Source organism: Archocentrus centrarchus, chromosome 7 (genome assembly GCF_007364275.1).
Source record: "Archocentrus centrarchus isolate MPI-CPG fArcCen1 chromosome 7, fArcCen1, whole genome shotgun sequence".
Taxonomy (NCBI): domain Eukaryota; kingdom Metazoa; phylum Chordata; class Actinopteri; order Cichliformes; family Cichlidae; genus Archocentrus; species Archocentrus centrarchus.
In genome coordinates this window covers 28456684-28477023 of record NC_044352.1, presented here as the reverse complement: position 1 = coordinate 28477023, position 20340 = coordinate 28456684, and the positions used below count along the sequence as shown (strand labels likewise).

The window sequence follows — 20340 nt, the reverse complement described above, 5'->3', positions numbered from 1 at the left end:
CACCCTGAGTCCTGTGCCCTAATACATGGTATCAGATGTAGAGTGTATCTACACAAAAGTACTACACAAATCTTTCTTGGGGCACTCAGGTGGCTTAGTGGTGAACCCGGCAACCACATACATATGCCGTGCTGCGGTGCGGGCGGCGCAGGCTCGAGTCCCAGCCTGGTGCTAGCTTGCCTGTGTGTCCTCCCTGTGCCCTTCCCCCATTTTCTGTCTCTCTATTGTGGATAAAAGCCACTGTGGCCAAAAATGAAGAAAAAAAAAAACTTTCTGTATTAAATAACTGGTAACAGTTAAGTAGCATTATTTACTTAAATAATGAAAGCACAAAAATATACTTGAAGTACTTAAAGGAAAAGAATTAAAATGGCACATTGTAATTCACTTTAATGCTGAAGCTGGAGCCAGTTTTATAACTTTAAGCTGCATAGCTCATTCTGTATTAATATAGTATCAATAATCAGAGGACTTATATTTTAATCTTAGTGGATATTTTTGTCATTCTGGAAGCTAATTAGTAAATAGAGCCTTTAAAATAAACGCTGGGGGAGAAAAAAACAAAACAAAATCAAAGAAAAAACAAACATACGGTCCAACAGGAAACGGACAGAACTGAAGCCACACCTTTAAACAGGCCCCTGAGTATGAGTGAACATACAGAGGGACAGTGGACAAGTAAAAAAATGACATCTGCTGTTAATCCAAGGAGAAAACAGCCACCGTTCTCCTCAACTGAGCAAGTTACAAACATTTCTGAGCTGCGTTTAAAACCTGCTGGTCATACTTTGTTTATACTTTAGGGTGCAGGGCAAAAACAAAGTCACAACTTCAAACTATTAAGTTTTGATTTCTCCTTACAGCCACACTGTATATACAGTACGTTTAGAAGAATCTTCCACTCAGCACATGCTGCCATATGCTCTCCTCTCTTTAAGCAGATTCAGAGAACAGCCGGTGGCCGGAAAACAAGAATTTGAGATATGAGTCCACATTGTTGTGACCGGTCTTAGTTTGATGCAAGCTAACAAATCACAATCCCGGTGTTCCTGCTTATAAGTTCTAAGGTTCCTAATTTGTTTCTTTTGGCTGAGTGATTTAACAAATGCTGCAAGTGAACTGTAACAAATTCTCCACCTGCTCCAGTAAAACCACATTTATGTGAAAAGCTGTGAGCAGGCGTTATCAATAAAGTTCTAAGTTTTGGGTTCATGCCAGTGTAGGAAGTTTCCTCGATCAAAATACTGACTTCCATCCAACTTTTTTGCATTTAAACTCTGATGATCTTTGACCCTCCAAAGTGTGTAAATATGCATAAAAGAGCCAATATAATGGAGAAACAATACCATTAGCTGAGTTATACTCAAAGCCTCCCAGCATGAACAATACTCGGACCCTGAAACTTAAGCAGCCATCATTCAGTCATGATGTACACCTGTGCTTTCCTGGGATAACAAGCAACTTCACAGCTGCTAAAATGAACAAGCAGATCAATATGTATTTGTGAAATTTAGTCTTCCCATCTTCACATTGATTGGAGCAGCGGAGCAGCTGTGCAGGAAGCCAATCACAAGCAAACAAACACAAAGCCAGAATCAAATTACACAGGGTGTACCAACATCATTCACTTTATCAGAAAAACAACACTTTGGCTTAAAACTTTTCATAAATGTTCCAATTTCTAAATTTTACTACAGTCTGTATAAACCAAACAAACTACAAACAGCCTCAAGGGCTGAAAACAAGGATGTGCCAAAAAACTGAGTTCCTCAAATGGCCACTGATGCTGGCTCCAAAATGGAGTCAGTCCCCATAGATTTTCATGCTAGAAAGCCTAATTTTACAGTAGAAAATAAACATACAGTATTCACAACCTGCTACAAAAAGTAAGTTTTGATCTCTCTTGCTGATTTTCCCCTTTGTGACAGCTATACAGAGGGATTATTAAGTCATCAGTTAAAATTCAGTTAAGGTTTCATTTTCCTCCCTTGAGATGCTCTGCCAGGCCTTTGTTGCAGTTGTCATCAGTTACTGCTCCCATGTGGGTCTCTCCGCATTCAGTTTTGTATTTAATAAAAGTGTACGCTATTGGGTTGGGATCAGTTGATGAACTTTGAAGAATATCCCATTTATTTACCTCCAGAAACTCTTGAGTTACTTTTGCAGTGGCTCTTTCTCTGTTTGACCCGTAAAGTGTCATCCAATCAATTTTGCAGCATGTGGCTGAATCTGAGCAGAGAGTACAGCCCCGTACACTTCACGATTCATCCCGCTGCTTCAATCAGCAGTTACATCATCAGTAAACACCAGTGACCTGTTACAATGACAGCCACACATGCCCATGGCATAATATTGTCTCTGCCATGTCTGACACATGAGGTGGTATGCTTTGGATACCACCTCATGTGTCAGACATGGCAGAGACAATATTATGCCATGGGCATAATATTGTCTCTGCCATGTCTGACACATGAGGTGGTATGCTTTGGATCATGAGCTGTTTCTCTCCATATAGGACACAGCTGGGGAAAACCAGACACAGGTGAACAGAATCTAACTAACAAGACAATGGGTCGCTTAACCAAACACAACTCTTAACTAAGGACCAAGAATAAACTCAAAACACTGGGTCAAATACCATATACCCAGGACATGACAGTATTTCTTAACTTAAGAAAGACTCTTTAGTCATCTAATTGAGCTGTCTCCTTTTGTTTTGATGAGCTGACCAGTGCATTCCTACTTTTTAATAATGTAGCAGTATGTTGTGATCTGGCCACTCCTAAAACTTTTGCTAGATCTCTGAAAGGTTTATAATGAGAGAACAGGTCTCACCTGGCCTTGACTGGTTGTCAGTCAATTATTCAATTAGTTTTTAGCCTCTTAAAATGGAGGCTTATGTATAAAAATGACTCTAATTCCTAAACAGTTAATGCAATACCTGTATAAAACCCCTTTAATTGAAGCTGAAAGTCTACGCTTTAAACATGTGTCAGGTGGTTGATTTATACTCCACTGTCCAAATTATGGACCTAACTGTACAAATGACAGGTGGGTGTTGTCACAACCCTGACTCAAAGGTTAGGGCAAAAAACTTGAGACCATACATGGCTTGTAATTAATAAATATGCATCAATTCATGAGTACTGTATCAGTGTATGGACATTTGCTGTGTCAGTGAAACAAAAATAAAGCAACTAAAGTTTATCAGACCGAGTAACCTGGAGGAGAGAGGAAGAAAGACTGACCACTTACACACCTACTGTATAAACAAGCAATCACACCAGCCCAAGTGTGAGCCATCACTCCCAGGCCCTGTTTACACATTTCCAGTGGAAACGGTGTCGTTTTGATATGTTTTGGCCTCCCGTTTACACAAGAAATGGTGTCATTTATACTAACAGACAGTCTGAGAAGTCTGAAGTCTATATTACAGTTTGGTGAGTGAAACTGTACTATTTTTTTGTATGCTGTTTAGCACTAAGTACCAGATACCTGCATAAAAATATGAGACCACAATCAGTGAGTGAAGTCAGTGTGTATATTTGAGGGTCACTGCCCCAAGTGTTCCAACCACGGGGAACACTGTTACCTTCACCTTCCACATCCGCTCTAGTTCTTCTCTGAGCCCTTGGTATTTATCGAGCTTCTTGTGTTTCTTCTTCTTGATGTTGCCATCACTTGATATTGCTACATCTATCACCACGGCTTTCTTCCACTTGGGGCTCAGATGTTTCTGTATTCTATGACAGCTACTTGGTTATGGTGTTCCATGTATACACTGCCTGCTAGCATCTTGCACCCTGCTGTTATGTGCTGGATTGTCTCAGGGGCATCTCTGCACAGCCTGCACCTGGGGTCTTGCCTTGTGTGGTAGACCCCAGCCTCTATTGATCTTGTGCTTAGAGCTTGTTCCTGTGCTGCTACGATTAGTGCCTCTATGCTGTCCATCAGCCCAGCTTTGTCCAGCCATTGGTAGGATTTTTCAATGTCAGCCACTTCTTCTATCTGCCAGTGGCACATGCTGTGCTCCACCAGTACTGGCTTTTTGTTGAAAACAGACTTCTTCTTCTTCCAAAAATAAATCCAAAACAAAGTTGTGTAGTTCACTGTTTACATACAAATGAGCACGTAACTGAAAGTTACTTAATAAAGAAACATTCATTAGCAGCTTAAAGAACAAGTGTAGGCATACTATCAACAAAATGCAGAAGAATGGCCCCTCAGAGCCTCCTTTATGTGAATGGTTGGAGCTCTGTTATTGATATTATCAACATTACTACATAATGGGTAGTTTAAATCATCATACTGATCATATGTTTTGTATGCAAACTTAGTATTCAATGGACTAATGAGTAAGCTTATCAGCTAGAGTAGAGAAGAAGCATTAAGTAAAAAGTCTGTGAAAATAATCACTTATATCAAGTGCACATCCTCTTGAATCAGTCACAGCTTTTAAATCTTTTCATATTTTTCTTCTAAAGTACATATATATTAGTGTCATTGTTGCAATTACAATTATTAAAATTCACACATTCCCAAATTCAGTTTAAAAAAAAGTCTGTATATATTGAAAAAAAAAAAAGAAAATAAATATGATGGGTAAAAATAAACTGCCAGAATTTTGCAACCCTGTCAGTCACACTGATGGATTATGACTAATTACACTGGAACCCCTGCAGAGACGTCACTCAAACAGACTGAAACGTGGTTCTTAACTCTGAAAGCTGGATGAGCCTTGCTGCAGACACGAGAAGAAAATAAATTTCACCTCAGCAGCCGGCCTAACCCTGTAGTTCTTCCACCACTGGCCAAGTAAAGTAAGCTGCAGCAGCTGGTTTCAGTAATGCAGAAAACTTCAGGTGGAAAAGTGTCCCTTTAATACCTAACAAATGCATAGGCTTAGCATTGTGGGGCCCCGTCATTTTTCATCTATTACGGCGCTGATGTGACAGGGATCGGCCCGAGCCAATACGTCATCATAAAAGCCATTCAATGAAAGGCTGATAGCACAGCAGCACACAGGGGGAACTTCTCCATCTGCTAATAAAGCGCACATTCACTGGTCATGGAATCTGGTGAATGTGTGCGTGTATGGGAGGTGAGTTATAGTAATGGTCCTCGAATGGCAAGGGAGTCCTAAATGGTGGTCTTTCCGAAGATAAACTGGCATCTGCAGGAGTTTAACACCGTCGCCCCCCCCCCCCCCCCCCCCCCCCCCCCACACACACACACACACACACACATATCTATAAGCACTCAGGGAAGCATGTGCGTGTGCACACTTGAGACTTGTGAGATATAATATTGGGCAGTATATAATAACTGCTATAAAGAGTTCTGAGGCACCGCACATGCTATAACGCAGTCCTCTCAAGGAACAGACCTCTCACATTTTCCCAGAATGCCAGTGTGCTAAATGTTAACCATAGTCCCTCGACAACGAGGCCCTCAAGGGCGTTTTCCACCTACAAAAGGAGGCAAAAGGACAGAGAAAAGTAACATGTCAGAATGTGGTAGGCTGGGACCGCTCTGTTTCCTCCCTGTGGGCCGAGATGGGTCTACTTGGTGTGCATAAATAAGCAACATCATCATCTACAGTTCGCGATTTATAGCCGGGGACCTCAAAGTTGTTTTTTTTTTTCCAGACTTTGAGGAAGGAATTAGGACAGTGTGCGCGTGAGAGAGAGCGCGCGCGGGAGGGAGAGAGTGAGCATATGGAAACATTGTAACTGAAGGCAAGTCAGGGTACAGCAGCAGCAGCAGCGTTTTCTGCCATGGAGAGAAAGGAGGAAACCTCCTCTTCGGCGTCGCCTGCATGCAAATAGACCTGACCGTGACAGAAAAAGGCTGGTTTACCACACTCAACTGGAACCGAACAATTGACTTTGCGCGGAGGGGCGCTTTCCCTCGAACTTGAGCAGCAAGAGCTCATCACTCAGAATCTTCCAGATCACATCCAAAGGCTCATACAGGTGACAAGTGCGCCCAACTTCACCGCACCGCCCGTACTGACGCGCACAGAGTGCGTTTGTCCAGAGGCAGTTCGCTGCGTGAGACCCGCCGCTCCTGTTCTGACATTTCGCAGCGCTGCTGTGCACATGCATAGACTGTGCATGTGTGGCAGCATGACGCATTTGCGCCTTTAGCCTTTTAAAATAGTAATATATATTTTTAAGAGTGTGGAGAGTCGCGTTTTCGGACAAGTTTGGGTACTGATTGGTATGATCGTCATGTACGCATGGGATAACTTGCGCGTTTCTCTGTAGAGTGACACAGAGCTCAGCTCGGTGCTGAAGTTGGTTGGGAATAATAATAACAGTACGTAGCGCAGAGGACGAAAGAGGACGAAACAGCTGAATTTGCTGCCAGCATCATCAGCATCTTCGTGTAAGGAATCAAAACTGCGGGGGGACTGCTGCTCTTTACTCCTCTTCATTTGGACACTTCCAGGTTTTTTTTTTTTTTCTTCTCTCTTGCAGAAGCATCCAAGTGAATTCCTGCTCGTGAAAGCACAGCTGCGTAAACTTGGCCAGATCTGGTGACATTGTAGCCTGTGTGTGTGTGTGTGTGTGTGTGTGTGTATGTGTGTGTGTGTGTGTGTGTGTGTGTGATAAGCAGCCTGGATGGATATGCGGCTCACCGAGGGAATTTGAAAAGCAAGGGGGGATTACTATCAGTCCCTCTTCTGTTATAACCTCAAAATGGATGCCCACGACAGGCTTTGGAGATGCAACTGGATTAGCCACTCTTCCGCTGATCTGCTTGACATCTGAGCGGCGCAAGTGTTCAAAGTTTGGATAATCTAAAAGGCTGAAGGTGTAGAATGCAGTCTGGAGTGAAGACGCTCTCCGCAGGTGGAGGTGCGTCACTCTGCTGCCTACTGCTCCTCTGGCTCATCTACTCCCATCTGCTCAGAGAGGGTAAGGACACTTACAGCTATTTATTACTTTGCCAGGAGCAGCAGTGTCTCTCAGGGCTTTTTATTGGGATGCAGCTGCACATGCTGTGGTCAGATCCTGTCATTCTGAGGGGGAAAAATCCTGTTATGCCCAATTAAACAGCCTCTATGCAGAAGTCAATTTATGGTGACCTTGCTGAACCTTTTTGCAGTCCCATTTGGTATCTCTAATAATATTCCCAGTCAGTGTATAGTGACGTTATTATACAGTTTCATCATGTCTGATAGCACTAGAATGTACCTAGGAGCCTGGACCACATTTAAAAATATATTTTCCCTATAATTTGAAAAGTATTTAGAATAGTTGTAACCTTCTTCCGAAACTACCCTCATAATTTTTCAGATTTTGATGCCGTGACATAAATCAGGCTCTTTGCTATCTTGTGGGATAGTAATTTGGTGAATCCATGACTGAGCCTCAGGCAAAAAAAAAAGAAAAGAACAACAGAAAGCCTTCAGTGCTTTGTTTTTTTTTCATTGAGGTTAAGGCCTTTATATCCTTCCATGTCATGTTTTCATCTTGAATAATGCATTCCCTGGTGCAATTACACCTTCACCCCGACACAGAATAGAAAGCAAAAGGATGTTTCCATGCACTTCATTGGCTGCTGTCCATGACACAACATTACAGATTCCAGCGCTGTCAAAGACAGAGAACAGGCTTAAAGTACTGGAACTTGTTGGGAGATGCTGAACACTAAGTTTGCAGATTAGATCTTTTAATCAAGCATTGGCCGGCAGCATAATTACCACTGTGGAGGAGGGATAGTGCCTACATCAATGTCTTTGGCAGCTTGCCGGGAACAAAAGTAGACACTGATGTGAGAAATGAACTGCCTGTGCGTTGAAATGTGCTCCCTTTGCCTCTAATTTGGAGTGTTTTCTCCAAAAAATGCTGCTGTCACCAGAATCTCATTGCCACCCCTCTCAAGCCTCTGCATATTATCTAAGGAGCCACAGCTACCCTTCCCTTCCCCACAGCCATTTATTATTGACTCATTTTCATCTGAAAGTGATCTCATTAGCACATTATTGTACAAATCGCTCAATCAATCTCTTGTGAACTTTGCTCCCCTTGATATATTCCCAGGGTAAGTGGGTTCTCCCGTGCATGGCCTGGTAGTTAAAACCTCTGGATATGATTTTTGGGGTGGGCAGTCTGACTCCCCTTTCCATTTTTCAATTGGATTGTTTAAAAAAAGTGTCTAATATATATTTTAAATCCATACATGTAATCTTCAGAACCTACTGAAATCATCCTTTGAAACTGGCTGCACTGACCAGTTACTGCAATTGTAAAAGCAGATTTTTAGTATTAGAGACTAAAAATACTTTATGGCTCAGTTTTCAGTATTTATTTTATTTTATATTTATAACTACAGACCACTGTTGGAGTCAAAACACTGCTCAATTTCCATGAAAAGCTCGAAAGGTGTGGCCTCTGAGGGCCTGAGAGCCACACTGGGTGCCGGTGAACTGGTGGGCAGAGAGCTGAGGCCTTGTTGAGGTTAGAGGCTGCGCTGCCTCCACCATCTTCATAGCCCATCTGTCATGGCAACCAGGACAGGAAATCAAAGCCCAGCAGCTCTGTCCATGCACACCGCTGGGCCACCGTCGGTCGCGATAAATGGCCTGTCAACTACTCTCAACGTTGTCAGTTTATTCAACGATAAATTTGGAAATGTCTGGATTTTCTTATTCCGGTTCAGTGGTGCAGTCAGAGAGCAGCGGCGACTCCTCTCTGCTTTGTCAACCACAAACCTCGGAGTTGGTGTGAAAGGGAGGGGGAGAATGGTGCATTTTTCCTCACATTTGTACGTCGGAGGTGAACGGATATTTGGCCTTTGCTCTAAACTCGGCTGAGAGAATTCTGTTGCCATGGCAGCAAATCCTTAATTGGAATTCTCAGATGAGACCGTTCTTAAATCTTTATTCATCTTTGATGCAAAGACAAAAATCATTACTGTGTTTCTCAGCTGCGCTTTCCATAGATTACTTACTGTACAGCCTGTACAGTGTCGCATCCTTTTTTTTAAGCCATTGTAATTTCTCATTTTACCACAGCGGCGATAACTATCTGAGAGGGCTGTAGTAGCCAACCCGTTTTTGCAGTTCTGAGCTTCAATTTTTACTAATCTTTCTGGCCTCTTAAACTGCACTCTCTGGCTTTTCAAGCCCACGAATCTTTCTTACACCAGTCTTATTTCAAATAGCAGTTGGTGGCTGCCCTCATATAAATAGATCTGATGACAGCACTCACCACTGCCCGGCAGACAAAGTTAGCAACTTGCTGGTGAAGAAAGTGGAACTTCTCTTTTTCTTATTAGTTGCTGGAACTCTAAAAAGTGTTAAAAGGAGACTCGAAAATCACTTTAATGCTTATCCATGCTTGCTGAATATTTAAATGGGCAGTTGTTTGTTAAAAACATTTAAATCGATGACACATGAGCTATTCTGCTGCCCTCAAGTGGCTAAAAAGACGATGACTGCTACTTTAAGTGTCTGGTTAGCTCACATTTTAGCATTCAGTATAATGTGGAGAAAAAAATACAGTTAATAAAAGAAAAGGTGGACAAACCACATAAAGTAATCCCTGAGGTGATATCCGGATCTTGTTGTTCTGTTGGTGCAGAAAAGGCTTCTCCTGACAGCAAATGTGACATGTCATAATTAACGTGTCATTCTGGTTTGTTTGAATAATCCAGTGAGGGCAACAATCTATCCTGTCACCCTGCTCTGCTGTCGATGGGGCTGACAGCACATTTATGAGCCATGTCTGCAGCCTGTGTCACTACATTTTGAAGTGACTCACTGAGACTTTACAGTCAGTACAGAGATCCACTGATGACAGACGCACACAGTCCAAATGTCTAAACCAGACTGATTTTATCCTGATAAATTATTCTGCATCCTATCGTGGTCTTTTTTTTTCTCCTTTTTTGATCAAACCTCTCCTGTATGGGAGAAAGCAAGTCTTCATGGTGCACCAGAGAGATAAATTTAAAAATCTTTGGTTGATATTCTCTTTTAACTCAGGGAGCAGGGCCTATCCATCCAAGCATTAAACTAATCAGAGTACCGGAGAATTACTGACTTTTTTGCAGTGAAAAGGATGATTTCCATTCCAGTCTTCTTCAAGGCGGCATTAAGCATGCAAAGGGAGACCTGCTTTGATTATGACCTTGGCTGTAAATTGTAAGCAAATCATCGAGACCTGCTTCTATAGGCGGTGGGGCTTTAAAAGTATGAGCATCTTTATGGAACAAAATGAAAAGAATTTTTACAGCTAAATCAATTTGGCAGCACACAAAGCTCATATTTCATAGCTCCTTGAATATGAAGTCTAGCCGTCAGCTTTGACCTCCCTTGTGGTTGACTGTAGTGCACTGCTCAGTGTATTTCCGCATTGTTATTTTCTCTGCGGAAATCTCCTGCCTTGAAACTGCTCCATCATTGGCAGAATGGTGTAAACGATTTGAGTTATGTTCCTTCGGACTTCTGTCCCTTTCTATTTTCTGGCTGATGCCATGATCATATTTTCTGAGAGGGAGTGTTAAAGCTCACACAATCTCACATTGCTGTACAGTGCTTATGAGGTCATAATAGTCCTCTGATGTTCACCATTTTCTCTGTGTTTGCAGTAAAGAAGGAGGGCATCATGGAAGGCTATCTGGGGTGGGATTTGAAGTGAGTCACTGTGGCTTTATACAGTCATCTCTGCGCTACATTCAGCAGAGCTACTGTTTGCATTTGCGAGGCATATTGTACATTCACTCTACATCCCTCTAGCCTGTTTTCATCCACAGCAAATTGTCTGAGTGTACTCTGTATTGTAATATTCTGCAGCTATGTTGTACGACAGCAACAGAAATGTATTCAAAGCCACCACAGTCACGTGAACTGTACCACAGGACAGACCTGAAATGCACTGTTAGTCCTGGCAGGGGATGTATGTAAGGGGAATGTTTTCTATTTTAAAGCTGCCCTTGGCAATGTCACACAAAGGTTGCAGACACGCTGCACACAAAAAAAAAATGAACTTCAGGGATCTTGAAGTTCTCTAATATGATGTTAGCAGACTACACAGCATGCTTTTGCTTTCCAGTGAGAAAGGAAACAATCTAAAGCTACTGATCCCCGCTTTCCCCAAGGGAGTGCCTTCCTACGGCGGCTACGGGAAGTTTCAATTTGTCATTCCCTGTGGGTGGAGTGGTGTTCACACCTGACACCGGAATTAAATTTGAGCAAATAGAGCCCATCTCTGGTGTCTCAGTTGGCAGGGCGACAGTGTCTTTCAGTGCGTGCTTGTGATTGCTTGAAAATCACACTTGAAGCGGCTTAAAAAATTCTGTCATTTGAATGCAATGCTCAGTATTCAAATATGAACACCTTTTCAGAGCAGAACAACAAGGAGCGGACTGGCTGAGGGCTAGCACACTGCAGAAAAATGTGCTTCATCTGATAACAGAACTCATTCCACCCCAAATGCTCGACCATTTCCCTGCCATCACGCCCGATTCCTTTCTCACTGCTTTATATTAAATTGCATACTTACCATTACAGGCCCTCTAACATCAGCAGGGAGTTGTTCACCCACATAAATATCATAGAGTATTCAAATACAAGGTGAAATTAAGTGGTGGTAAACCCATTAATATAAAGCACATGTTACGCTCCACTGCTCTGCTGCCCTACTTGTTTAGCAGCAGAAGATCACGGTGGTGTCAGGAAGCATATAGCACGGGGTCAGTCAAACATCTGCCTCTCTCACCTGGTGTCCTATTACATGCTACCTACTGCACTGCACGCGTCAAGTGGTGTTAAGGTAATGAGATGGACTTGGCTGCGGCTGCCTTGACTACCATATGCACAGTCAAATAAGCTTGCTGTTTGATGTCATCCTGAGTTGTTAATAGCAGCCGGAGCTGTGAGATCAGAATGGACATGAGCAGAAGATCGAGTCTTAGCCCTGCTGTAAAAGTTAGGACTGCAGCAGTGAATAAATCCAGAGAAACCCACAGTGATTACCTTTATATTTGTGGAATTGAGTTTATTAGTTTACTATTAGGTAGTGAAGCAGAGTAACAGTATTTTAGAGGGATCTCCCACTTGGGTCAGGTGAGCCTATATGTGCCACGAGTGGTGGTGAAATAATTATTCTGCTGTTATGGATTCAATATACACCTCTCTGCATTTAATCATTAGTTACTATTAATCTCTGTCTCTCTTCCACAGTGTGTCTTTTGTCCTGTCTCTCTCCCCTCAGCCCCAACCGGTCATGTCAGATGACCCCCCCTCCCTGAGCCTGGTTCTGCTGGAGGTTTCTTCCTGTTAAAAGGGAGTTTTTCCTTCCCACTGTCGCCAAGCACCTGCTCATAGGAGATTGTTTTGACTGTTGAGTTTTCTGTATAATTATTGTAGGGTCTTCACCTTACAATTTAAAGCGCCTTGAGGTGACTGTTGTGATTTGGCAAAATATAAATAAAATTGAATTAAACTGTGTTGACTTTGAAGCAGTGGCCCTCATGAACCCACACCATTTCTTCGCTCCCATGTTTCAAGTCTATTGTCTCTGAACTTTTTGTTTCAAACTCATGACTGCCATCAGTTTGATTAAATGCATGTTTGTGAGGGTTTATCATTAGCTTATTCTGAGACTATAAGCAAACCTCAGTCACAAAATGTCAGAGTTAAAGCAAGAACTTCACACTGCAGAAATTCTCTTGTGAACAAGAAAATAGCTTGGCCCTACGCGACAATAATTCCTATGCAAAAAAATTTTTTAAATCCCTCACAGGACTTAAGGGAGTCTTTGACCCATATTAATGAATCAGAAAAAACTGAGAGAATATTAGTCGAGGTGTTCTCATCACAGGTTTTTGTGATAGCAGTAAAAACGGGATGGGTTAACATAAAGTTATATGCTAAGACAAAGTACTTCATGACTTACAGTGGGAGCCCATTGCCAGGCTCAGACTACAGGCATGTGAAAAATAGTTTTCATAGGTCTCTCTGCAGTCTTGTGAAAAACTAAGTACACCCTTACTGATTTCATAGGAATTAAGAGGGGAAGTAGCAGCCAGATACTGCTTTGATTAGTTGATCATGAGTAAGTGTGAGCACCTCTATAAAAGTTTTGGTAGTTTTCTGCTCAGGAGCATTCAGGTGTGTTTTAACACAATGCCACAATCTAGTCAGGAGTGGATGTCCCAGGAAATTCACCCCAAGGTCAGACCATGCAGTCCTCAGAGAAACGGCAAAAAAACACAAGAGCTACATCTCAGACTCTGCAGACCTCAGTTAGCATGCTAAATGTTAAAGTTCACGACAGCACAATTAGAAAAAGACTGAACAAGGATGGCTTGTTTCGAAGCGCTGCCAGGAGAGGGCATGGCAGCATGGTTTAGGTTTACAAATTTGCATCTGAGCAAACCACAAGACTTAGAGATGTTTGACCATAACGCACAGCACCATGTTTTGTGAAAACCAAATGCAGCATATCAGCACAAACACGACCAAACATGATCAAACACGGTGGTGGAGGGGTGATGATATGCACTTGTTGTACAGCTGTGGGACCTGACCAACTTGCAGTCACTGAGTCGACCATGAGCTCCTCTGTAGACTGAACTATTCTAGAGTCAAATGTGAGGCCAGTCTGTCCCGTAGCTAAAGGTTGGCTGAAGTCCAATCATACAGCAGGACAATGATCCCAAGCACAACAACAACAACAACTCCACAACAAGCTGAAAAAGAAAAGAATCAATGTGCTGCAATGATCCAGTTAAAGTCCAGACCTCAACCTGATTGAAATACTGTAGTGGGACCTTGAGAGAGTTGTACATAAATGAATGCCTGCAAATCTCAATGAACTGAAGCAGCGTTGTAAAGGAGAGTGGGCCAAAATGATGTGAGAGACTGATAATGACGTACAGAAAATGATCACTGCAAGCAAGTGCTGCTAAAGGTGGTTCTACAAGCTTTGAATGGGGTGTACTTCCTTTTTTACATGACTGTGCATTGTGGGTTTTTTTGTTTTGTTAAAGTAGTCACTGTCAGATTTTTGTGACTTAAAAACGTGCATGTTGTTCCTCGGTTAATTGTTCTTGATCTCTTTCATAGTGTACGAGATATAATCGGGAAGAAGGCGATGGGACCCATTTTCATTCCTGTTGAAAACCTTTCAGTTTGGGTCAGAATGTGGTGTTAGGCAGAAAAGAGTCAGATGCACAAGAATATAAAGTCCAGTATACTTGTACGCTATATAAAGACACTGTAAACTTCATGGGAATCTACTTCTAGTTATCAGACCAAATTTCACTGTTCAGTGTGGTTGCATCTTTCAGTAAACTGGCCATAATTAATATCACCCAAACAGATGAGTAGAACTTTATTGTGTAGCTTTGGTTGTTTTCAGCACCATTAATGGCTCTTGTGAACTTTGATCATACCAAAGAGATTCTAAAATAAGAGAAAATGGGTCACCATGACATGTTCTGTGCCCTTTAATATTAAATAATAATTTCATTTTGATTGTTCTTGCGTGAGACCCTGCCCATTGTTCTACAATCTCCAATGTGATTTGCTGTCTTTGCTATATTGGGGGCCTTGGACTGCTCATAGAACAAACCTTTGTTTGTTTGTTCTCACATTTTGTGACACGTGGCAGTGACTGTGGCTCAGGTGGAAGGACAGCCATTAATTGTTTCTGTCTTTGTTTCCTTCTTCCCAAATGCTGACTAAGCGTCATTGAGGAAGATGCCAGTCCCAAAAATTTCACCTTGACACCAGCACGCATGTGTGCGTGTGCACGTGTGTGTGTGTGTGTGTGTGTGTGTGTGCGACTTAATGAGAGGATTTGCAGAGAGCTTTGTCCTCAGTAACTTGGAAAGCACTTTATAAAAGCAGTCCATTTAAAAAGCTGAATTAATCCATAATCAAAACAATCATTAGTGTGGCCCTAAACACAAGGCGTTCACCAAGAAAGGCATAAATCTGCTGTGTGAGATAGCTGGCTGATGCTGAATGGGGGTTTCAGCCACTTTTAATTACATTTAAAAAATTGATAAAGGCAGCCACTACGAATCAGTTATGACAGATTACCTGCATCATTAGCATTTATAATTTTGCCTGCACTGTTTTAAATCTCCCATAGAAGATCTGCTGGATTCATATCTGATTCTATACATGCTAATATGATTGTCATGCTCTCTAAACTAGCGCTTTGTTGCCAGCCCCATTTTCAGCCTTGAGAATGCCACTTCTGTAACTAAAGAAACGCACAATGGAATGAAGATAATCGCTCACACTTATTACTGTATGTGAGCGTGGTGATTAGAGTCAGATTAGAAAACTGGTTGGAATCAATTCCAGGATGTTTAGGCCAAACTGGCACAGAAGAGCTCCGCGCTATAGCTTTGGTCTCTATAGGGAAATAATTCCAAACACAATACATGTTGTCCTAAATAATTAACTGCAGCGCTCTACAAGATGTGGAATTTTTAATAAACGGCGTGAAACTATAGTTTGGAAAGGCACACTTTTCAATAAAACATTGTGAAACCTCACTTCCATCTATGGCAGCGCACAAGTAATTACAATCTATAAAGGAAGATTGTTTTAATATGGAAATGGAATCCTTGTCATAGTTCATTCAGTGCAGCCTCTCATATAATTTTATGGCAAATTCCCTGAGGAGAAACACAAGCTCCCAATGTGGTTTCACTTGTATAAAAGCAGCACAGCACCATCTCCTGCAGTTGCCTGTTAAATCTGATAAAGGGGTTTTTTTTGTTTTTTTTTTAAAGACAGTTAAGACCTCTGATGTATCTGCACAGTCTTAATTAAAGAGACAAGAAAAAAGATATGCTAGAATGGACTGAAAGTTTTTATTGGTTAGTACAACTGTCTAACTAAGAAAATGCAAATTGCTGCAATCAGATGCGATGTTAACAGGGATGAGGATAATTGGTGGTTTTGTACAGTCACTGTCCCTTGCTGAGGTCAACCAATGTGGTGTATCTAGAGTGTATCACAAGCAGCGATGCACACTGAATCAGAATAACAATGTGGACTCCTGGCAGCCTGTTTCAGGCAGAGATATTAAGATATTTGTGCGTCTGTACTTTGGTGATCTGCAGCGTGTCTGATCAAAGAACTGATATGTAGAGCACACACTCACATCTTTGCTCTAAGCTGTGTGCGTTTGGTCCCCTGTGTGTGTATGTGCTGCCAGTTAGCACTAGTACAGTGTTATGATTCGTTGATGAGGTGATCAAACTGCCAGTCAGTGCTTAAAGCCAGTCTGCGCTCTATATCGCTGACTTCTTGTTATTTTTTGACAGGATCCGGGGCCTGTACCATCCTTCACTCGGCACACTCCTGGCTGCCGTGGCCATATGTGCATTTCATCATGTGAAGCAGAGACGAGGCAAAGTGTCTTCACACCGTTGAGTGACAGAAACCCTCAGTCAGACGAATTAACTCCTGTACATATGACAGAGTGCTGGCCATGGCTAAGAGCACTTTACGAATCAGCTCCCCCCACCCACACACTACACAACTCACCACTTCAACTCCCCCAGTGCCTTACTCTTGTCCTCCTTGCGGCTTATTACATGAAGCCCATTCATCTGTTCGGTCTTGAGCACTAATATTTGATGGCACCTCTGTCCTCCAAGCAACCACCGAGTATACAGGATCTTGCCTCAGCAAAAAAGAGATGGGCGGGGGGGGGCTGACTGATGGTGGTGGGTGGTGGAGGGTGGCCAGCAATTCTGATGTTATGAAATTAAATTTACATAGCAGTCTTCTGTGATTTTGTTTTATGGCTCCCAACACCTCTTGAGGTAATTTTATGTAAAAAAATAAACCAGTCTCATCAGCTTAAATAACAAAGCACGGCTGCCTCTGAGAGCAGCAGCCCATTCACTCACTATCTATTAACCGAGAAGCAAAGACGCCCTGTAAGCCTGTTTCAAGTAACGCTGCTGCAAGTGAAAAGTACTGTACTTCAACAAATGTCTCATAATTTGATTGGATCATTTTGGCTTGGAAATTCCTGCATGCAGAAGTGAAAAGGTAGGAGAAGAGTTCTGCCTCTGTGGACCATGAATATCAATAAGTTAAGCCCTCACCCAGGAACTGACCAGATGATAACGTTAATGTAAAAGTCAGCGATAGCTCCTCCTAAACCTCAAGTATTTTTGTTGCTTAAACATAACCAAACTGCAACCACAAACTGTAAGTAATATAAAAGAAAAAAGAAGGCTTAATGCCAGAAAACCCTGAAGGCAAAGTTCTCGTGCTACTCGATCAACCTGGCGAGTTCATTTTTGCTAGTGAGTTCATCTATCACCTACCTACCTATCATTGCTATGGACAGAAAATATCTGAACTTGGTGAATTATGCTAAAAGAAATGCCACAGGGTCACCTTAAATCTTCACCAGACATCTTGCTCTGATACTCAGATGACTCATCACTGCTCAGGTAATTTTATGAGTCATTTGTGTTCATCAACAACCCTTTCAACCTTTGCCATTATTGCACTCATTTCATGCTACATAGCAGTTAGCGTCTCACTTAATGAGCCTTTGAGGGTGGTGGGAAGCAACTAGAAGCAGCAGCATAAAGGAGCTATGGTTGGTGAATGCCAAGGATTGACCTTACAGGAACTGCGGTACGCACTCTTCTCTAATCTGCCTTCCCTGAGCTGATTTTTATTTCACTCTCAGCCTGAATGGCTTTCCCTGGCAGCTTTCCATTTAACAGAGAAAAGAAGGAAGAAACTATGTTACTTTTTTCCAGATCATTACAAAAGTGAAGAAAGTTTCTCCCACTGTTTCTGGGCTTCATCGTTCACCCTAGAGCAGATAGTATTCCTCAGACCTTCACTGTATTTATATTACATTAATTAGGAAAAAAAGCGTTGGATTCAAGCTGAGTCACATCTGTTGTACTAATATAAATGATGCTTCAGTGAAACGCCTACAAAATACCACGCAAAGGGATCAATTAATAAATCTCGATATTGGAAACGCAAAACTCGCAAAGCTCATCTCTTCACCTTAAGAGCAGTTCGGCAGTGGTTTGAACCCCGAGAGGCGCCTGCTGCTATAAATTCATGGCTTACGATGCAATTGAATGAATTTATTTAAGCTCATTCAATATTTTTTAATGAGCATGATTCCTATTGGAGTAATGTTAATTTCATCACGCAATTAGCCAATAAAGAAATTTAAAAAGTTATTTATTGGCTCTTTGAAGTCCCTGATCATGAGAATGCCAAAAAGATTTTCTCTTAGATGTTTTGAAGAATGGAGAACTTCCCCTGCATACAATCCCTCCTACCCCTCCCATGTAGTCCATTTGCAGCTTGCAAAATGTAGATTTCACCAATTTGTGTAATTAATTTAGAGATAACACTCTGGCAAACTTGGAAAAGCTGCTTATACACGTGTCCCCAGCCAGGGAGTTATCCATCAATTTGTAATGCCTGGAGAACTCTGAAGTAATTCTCTGTGCTTGGATAGGAGTATAAGAATAACGCACACACACACACACACACATCGCAGAGATTTCTGAGCAAGGTAATCATCACTTTAAGACATTCTGTCCATTTGCTGTCTCAGTAGAGCTTAGCTTGGCTTGGAAATTGGGCTGTCTGGTGTAGGAGCAGTGCCGAGCGGCCTCTACGCCGTCAACCAAGTAACATTTTATTTCTGTCAGTGGTCCAACTCATTTGGATAGTCAAATATAAAAGACCAAAAAAAAAAAACCAGAAAATACTGGCCTCAAACAGGGAGTGAGAGTGTTAACCGCCAAGATGTACATTCAGGCGTGGGTTCTGTGTTTAATTATCGTGACTGCCTCTAAAGTGGTTATTTTTAGGTGCATGCAAACATAAGCTACCTACAAATGACCAATGTTGTCAATTTCATGGTTTCAGATCCCGATGTTTCATTATTTAATGGGCCGACTGCTAGGAAATCTGCAGAGGACATTCATGCTCACAGTCAGAAGAAGTCTTTAAATTTTTTTCCCATTACGTGAAGAAAATCAATAAGTTGTTTTATGGTGCTCTCATATCTCGGAGCCTCTGACTTGTGGGTGTGTTATCTTGCAGTTATGACTAGCCAAATAGAAGATGCTCTTTTTAACTGATATTTTAAGGGGGTCTTTGTTTTCTGCATGATCCCTTTAAGGCACTTTTATCAAGAGCACTCTGCCAAGCTGTATTAAAACTGAAGAAGCATTCTAGCCTGCTGCTTTTAAGGCACTGAAACTTTTTTTTTTTTGACATTTTAACCCCAGAACATGGACCGTGCTATAAAACTCACGCTAGTGTTCTGTGGTTAAATGAGAATATTAAACTCTTCAGTGCAGTACAGAGCCAAAAAAAAAAAAAAAAGAAGAGACTGCACAAACAGCCAGCCTGTCGTTTTCACCTTTGAACACCAGTTGCTCCTCTGTAATAAGTTCATTACAGTCTCATTATGCTAATGTGATGTACTTTGTTCCTCACTGCTGTGTTTGGCAGGCCAGTTGGCGGTGGGAACCTGCGAGATAGTGATGCTCAACAGAGACAGCAGCGTTCCCAGGCGGACCATCGCCAGGCAGACGGCCCGCTGCGCCTGCAGGAGAGGCCAGATCGCCGGCACCACCAGGGCGAGGCCGGCCTGTGTAGATGGTGAGTTCAGTGACTTCTCTAGCCCGATGGAGAGCAGATTTTAGCTGGAATGATTCAACATAGCAAGACAAATAGTTAAACAGTCCCACTGAGAAGTCGATGTTCATCCTGCTCTTTACTTCAATTTAATGAAAAAAATGGTTAGAAGTAATTTCAGTTTTTCTATAATTTAATACTGTGGAATTTTCCTATATATATGAAGTACAGCTATTGCTACACATGTCATATGCACCTGTATTTCACTTATAACAACTGTGTAACTCAGTCAGCTGGTCAGAACCCTCTAATATTTCTCTACATGAAGCCTGCAGCCTTTCTTATACCACCATAATTTAAACTGCTGTAATTAAAGTATTAAAGTAGAAATATTCTCTAAGCATTTTCAGCACTGTGAAAAGTATTTTCTGCCTTTGTGATTTCTTTCTTTTTTTCTTTGTTTGTATATTTGCCACACTTAAATGTTTCAGGTCCTCAAACATTTTAATATTAGAGAAAGATACAAAATACAGTTTTTTAAATGATGATTTCATTTATTAAGGGAAAAAGAGCTGTCCAAACCTTCCTGGCCCTGTGCGAAATTCCCCGCCTTGTTAAATCATGAATTAAATGTGATTAACCACAATTGCGCTCAGTTTCACTGACCACATCCAGGCCTGATTACTGCCAAACCTGCTGAATCAAGAAATCAC

General features: G+C 41.8%; 1 protein-coding gene across 1 annotated transcript in view; it reads left to right on the top strand.

Annotated features, from left to right (window-relative positions):
- The first annotated feature begins 5749 nt into the window (after positions 1-5749).
- tafa5l (TAFA chemokine like family member 5, like) overlaps positions 5750-20340 on the top strand; it is a 43211-nt gene continuing 28620 nt past the window's right edge. Inside the window, exons 1-2 of the mRNA XM_030732579.1 lie at positions 5750-6923; positions 19502-19651. Of these exons, the coding sequence (XP_030588439.1) occupies positions 6827-6923; positions 19502-19651 (247 nt within the window). The 5' untranslated portion in view covers positions 5750-6826. The remainder of the gene's footprint in view (positions 6924-19501; positions 19652-20340) is intronic.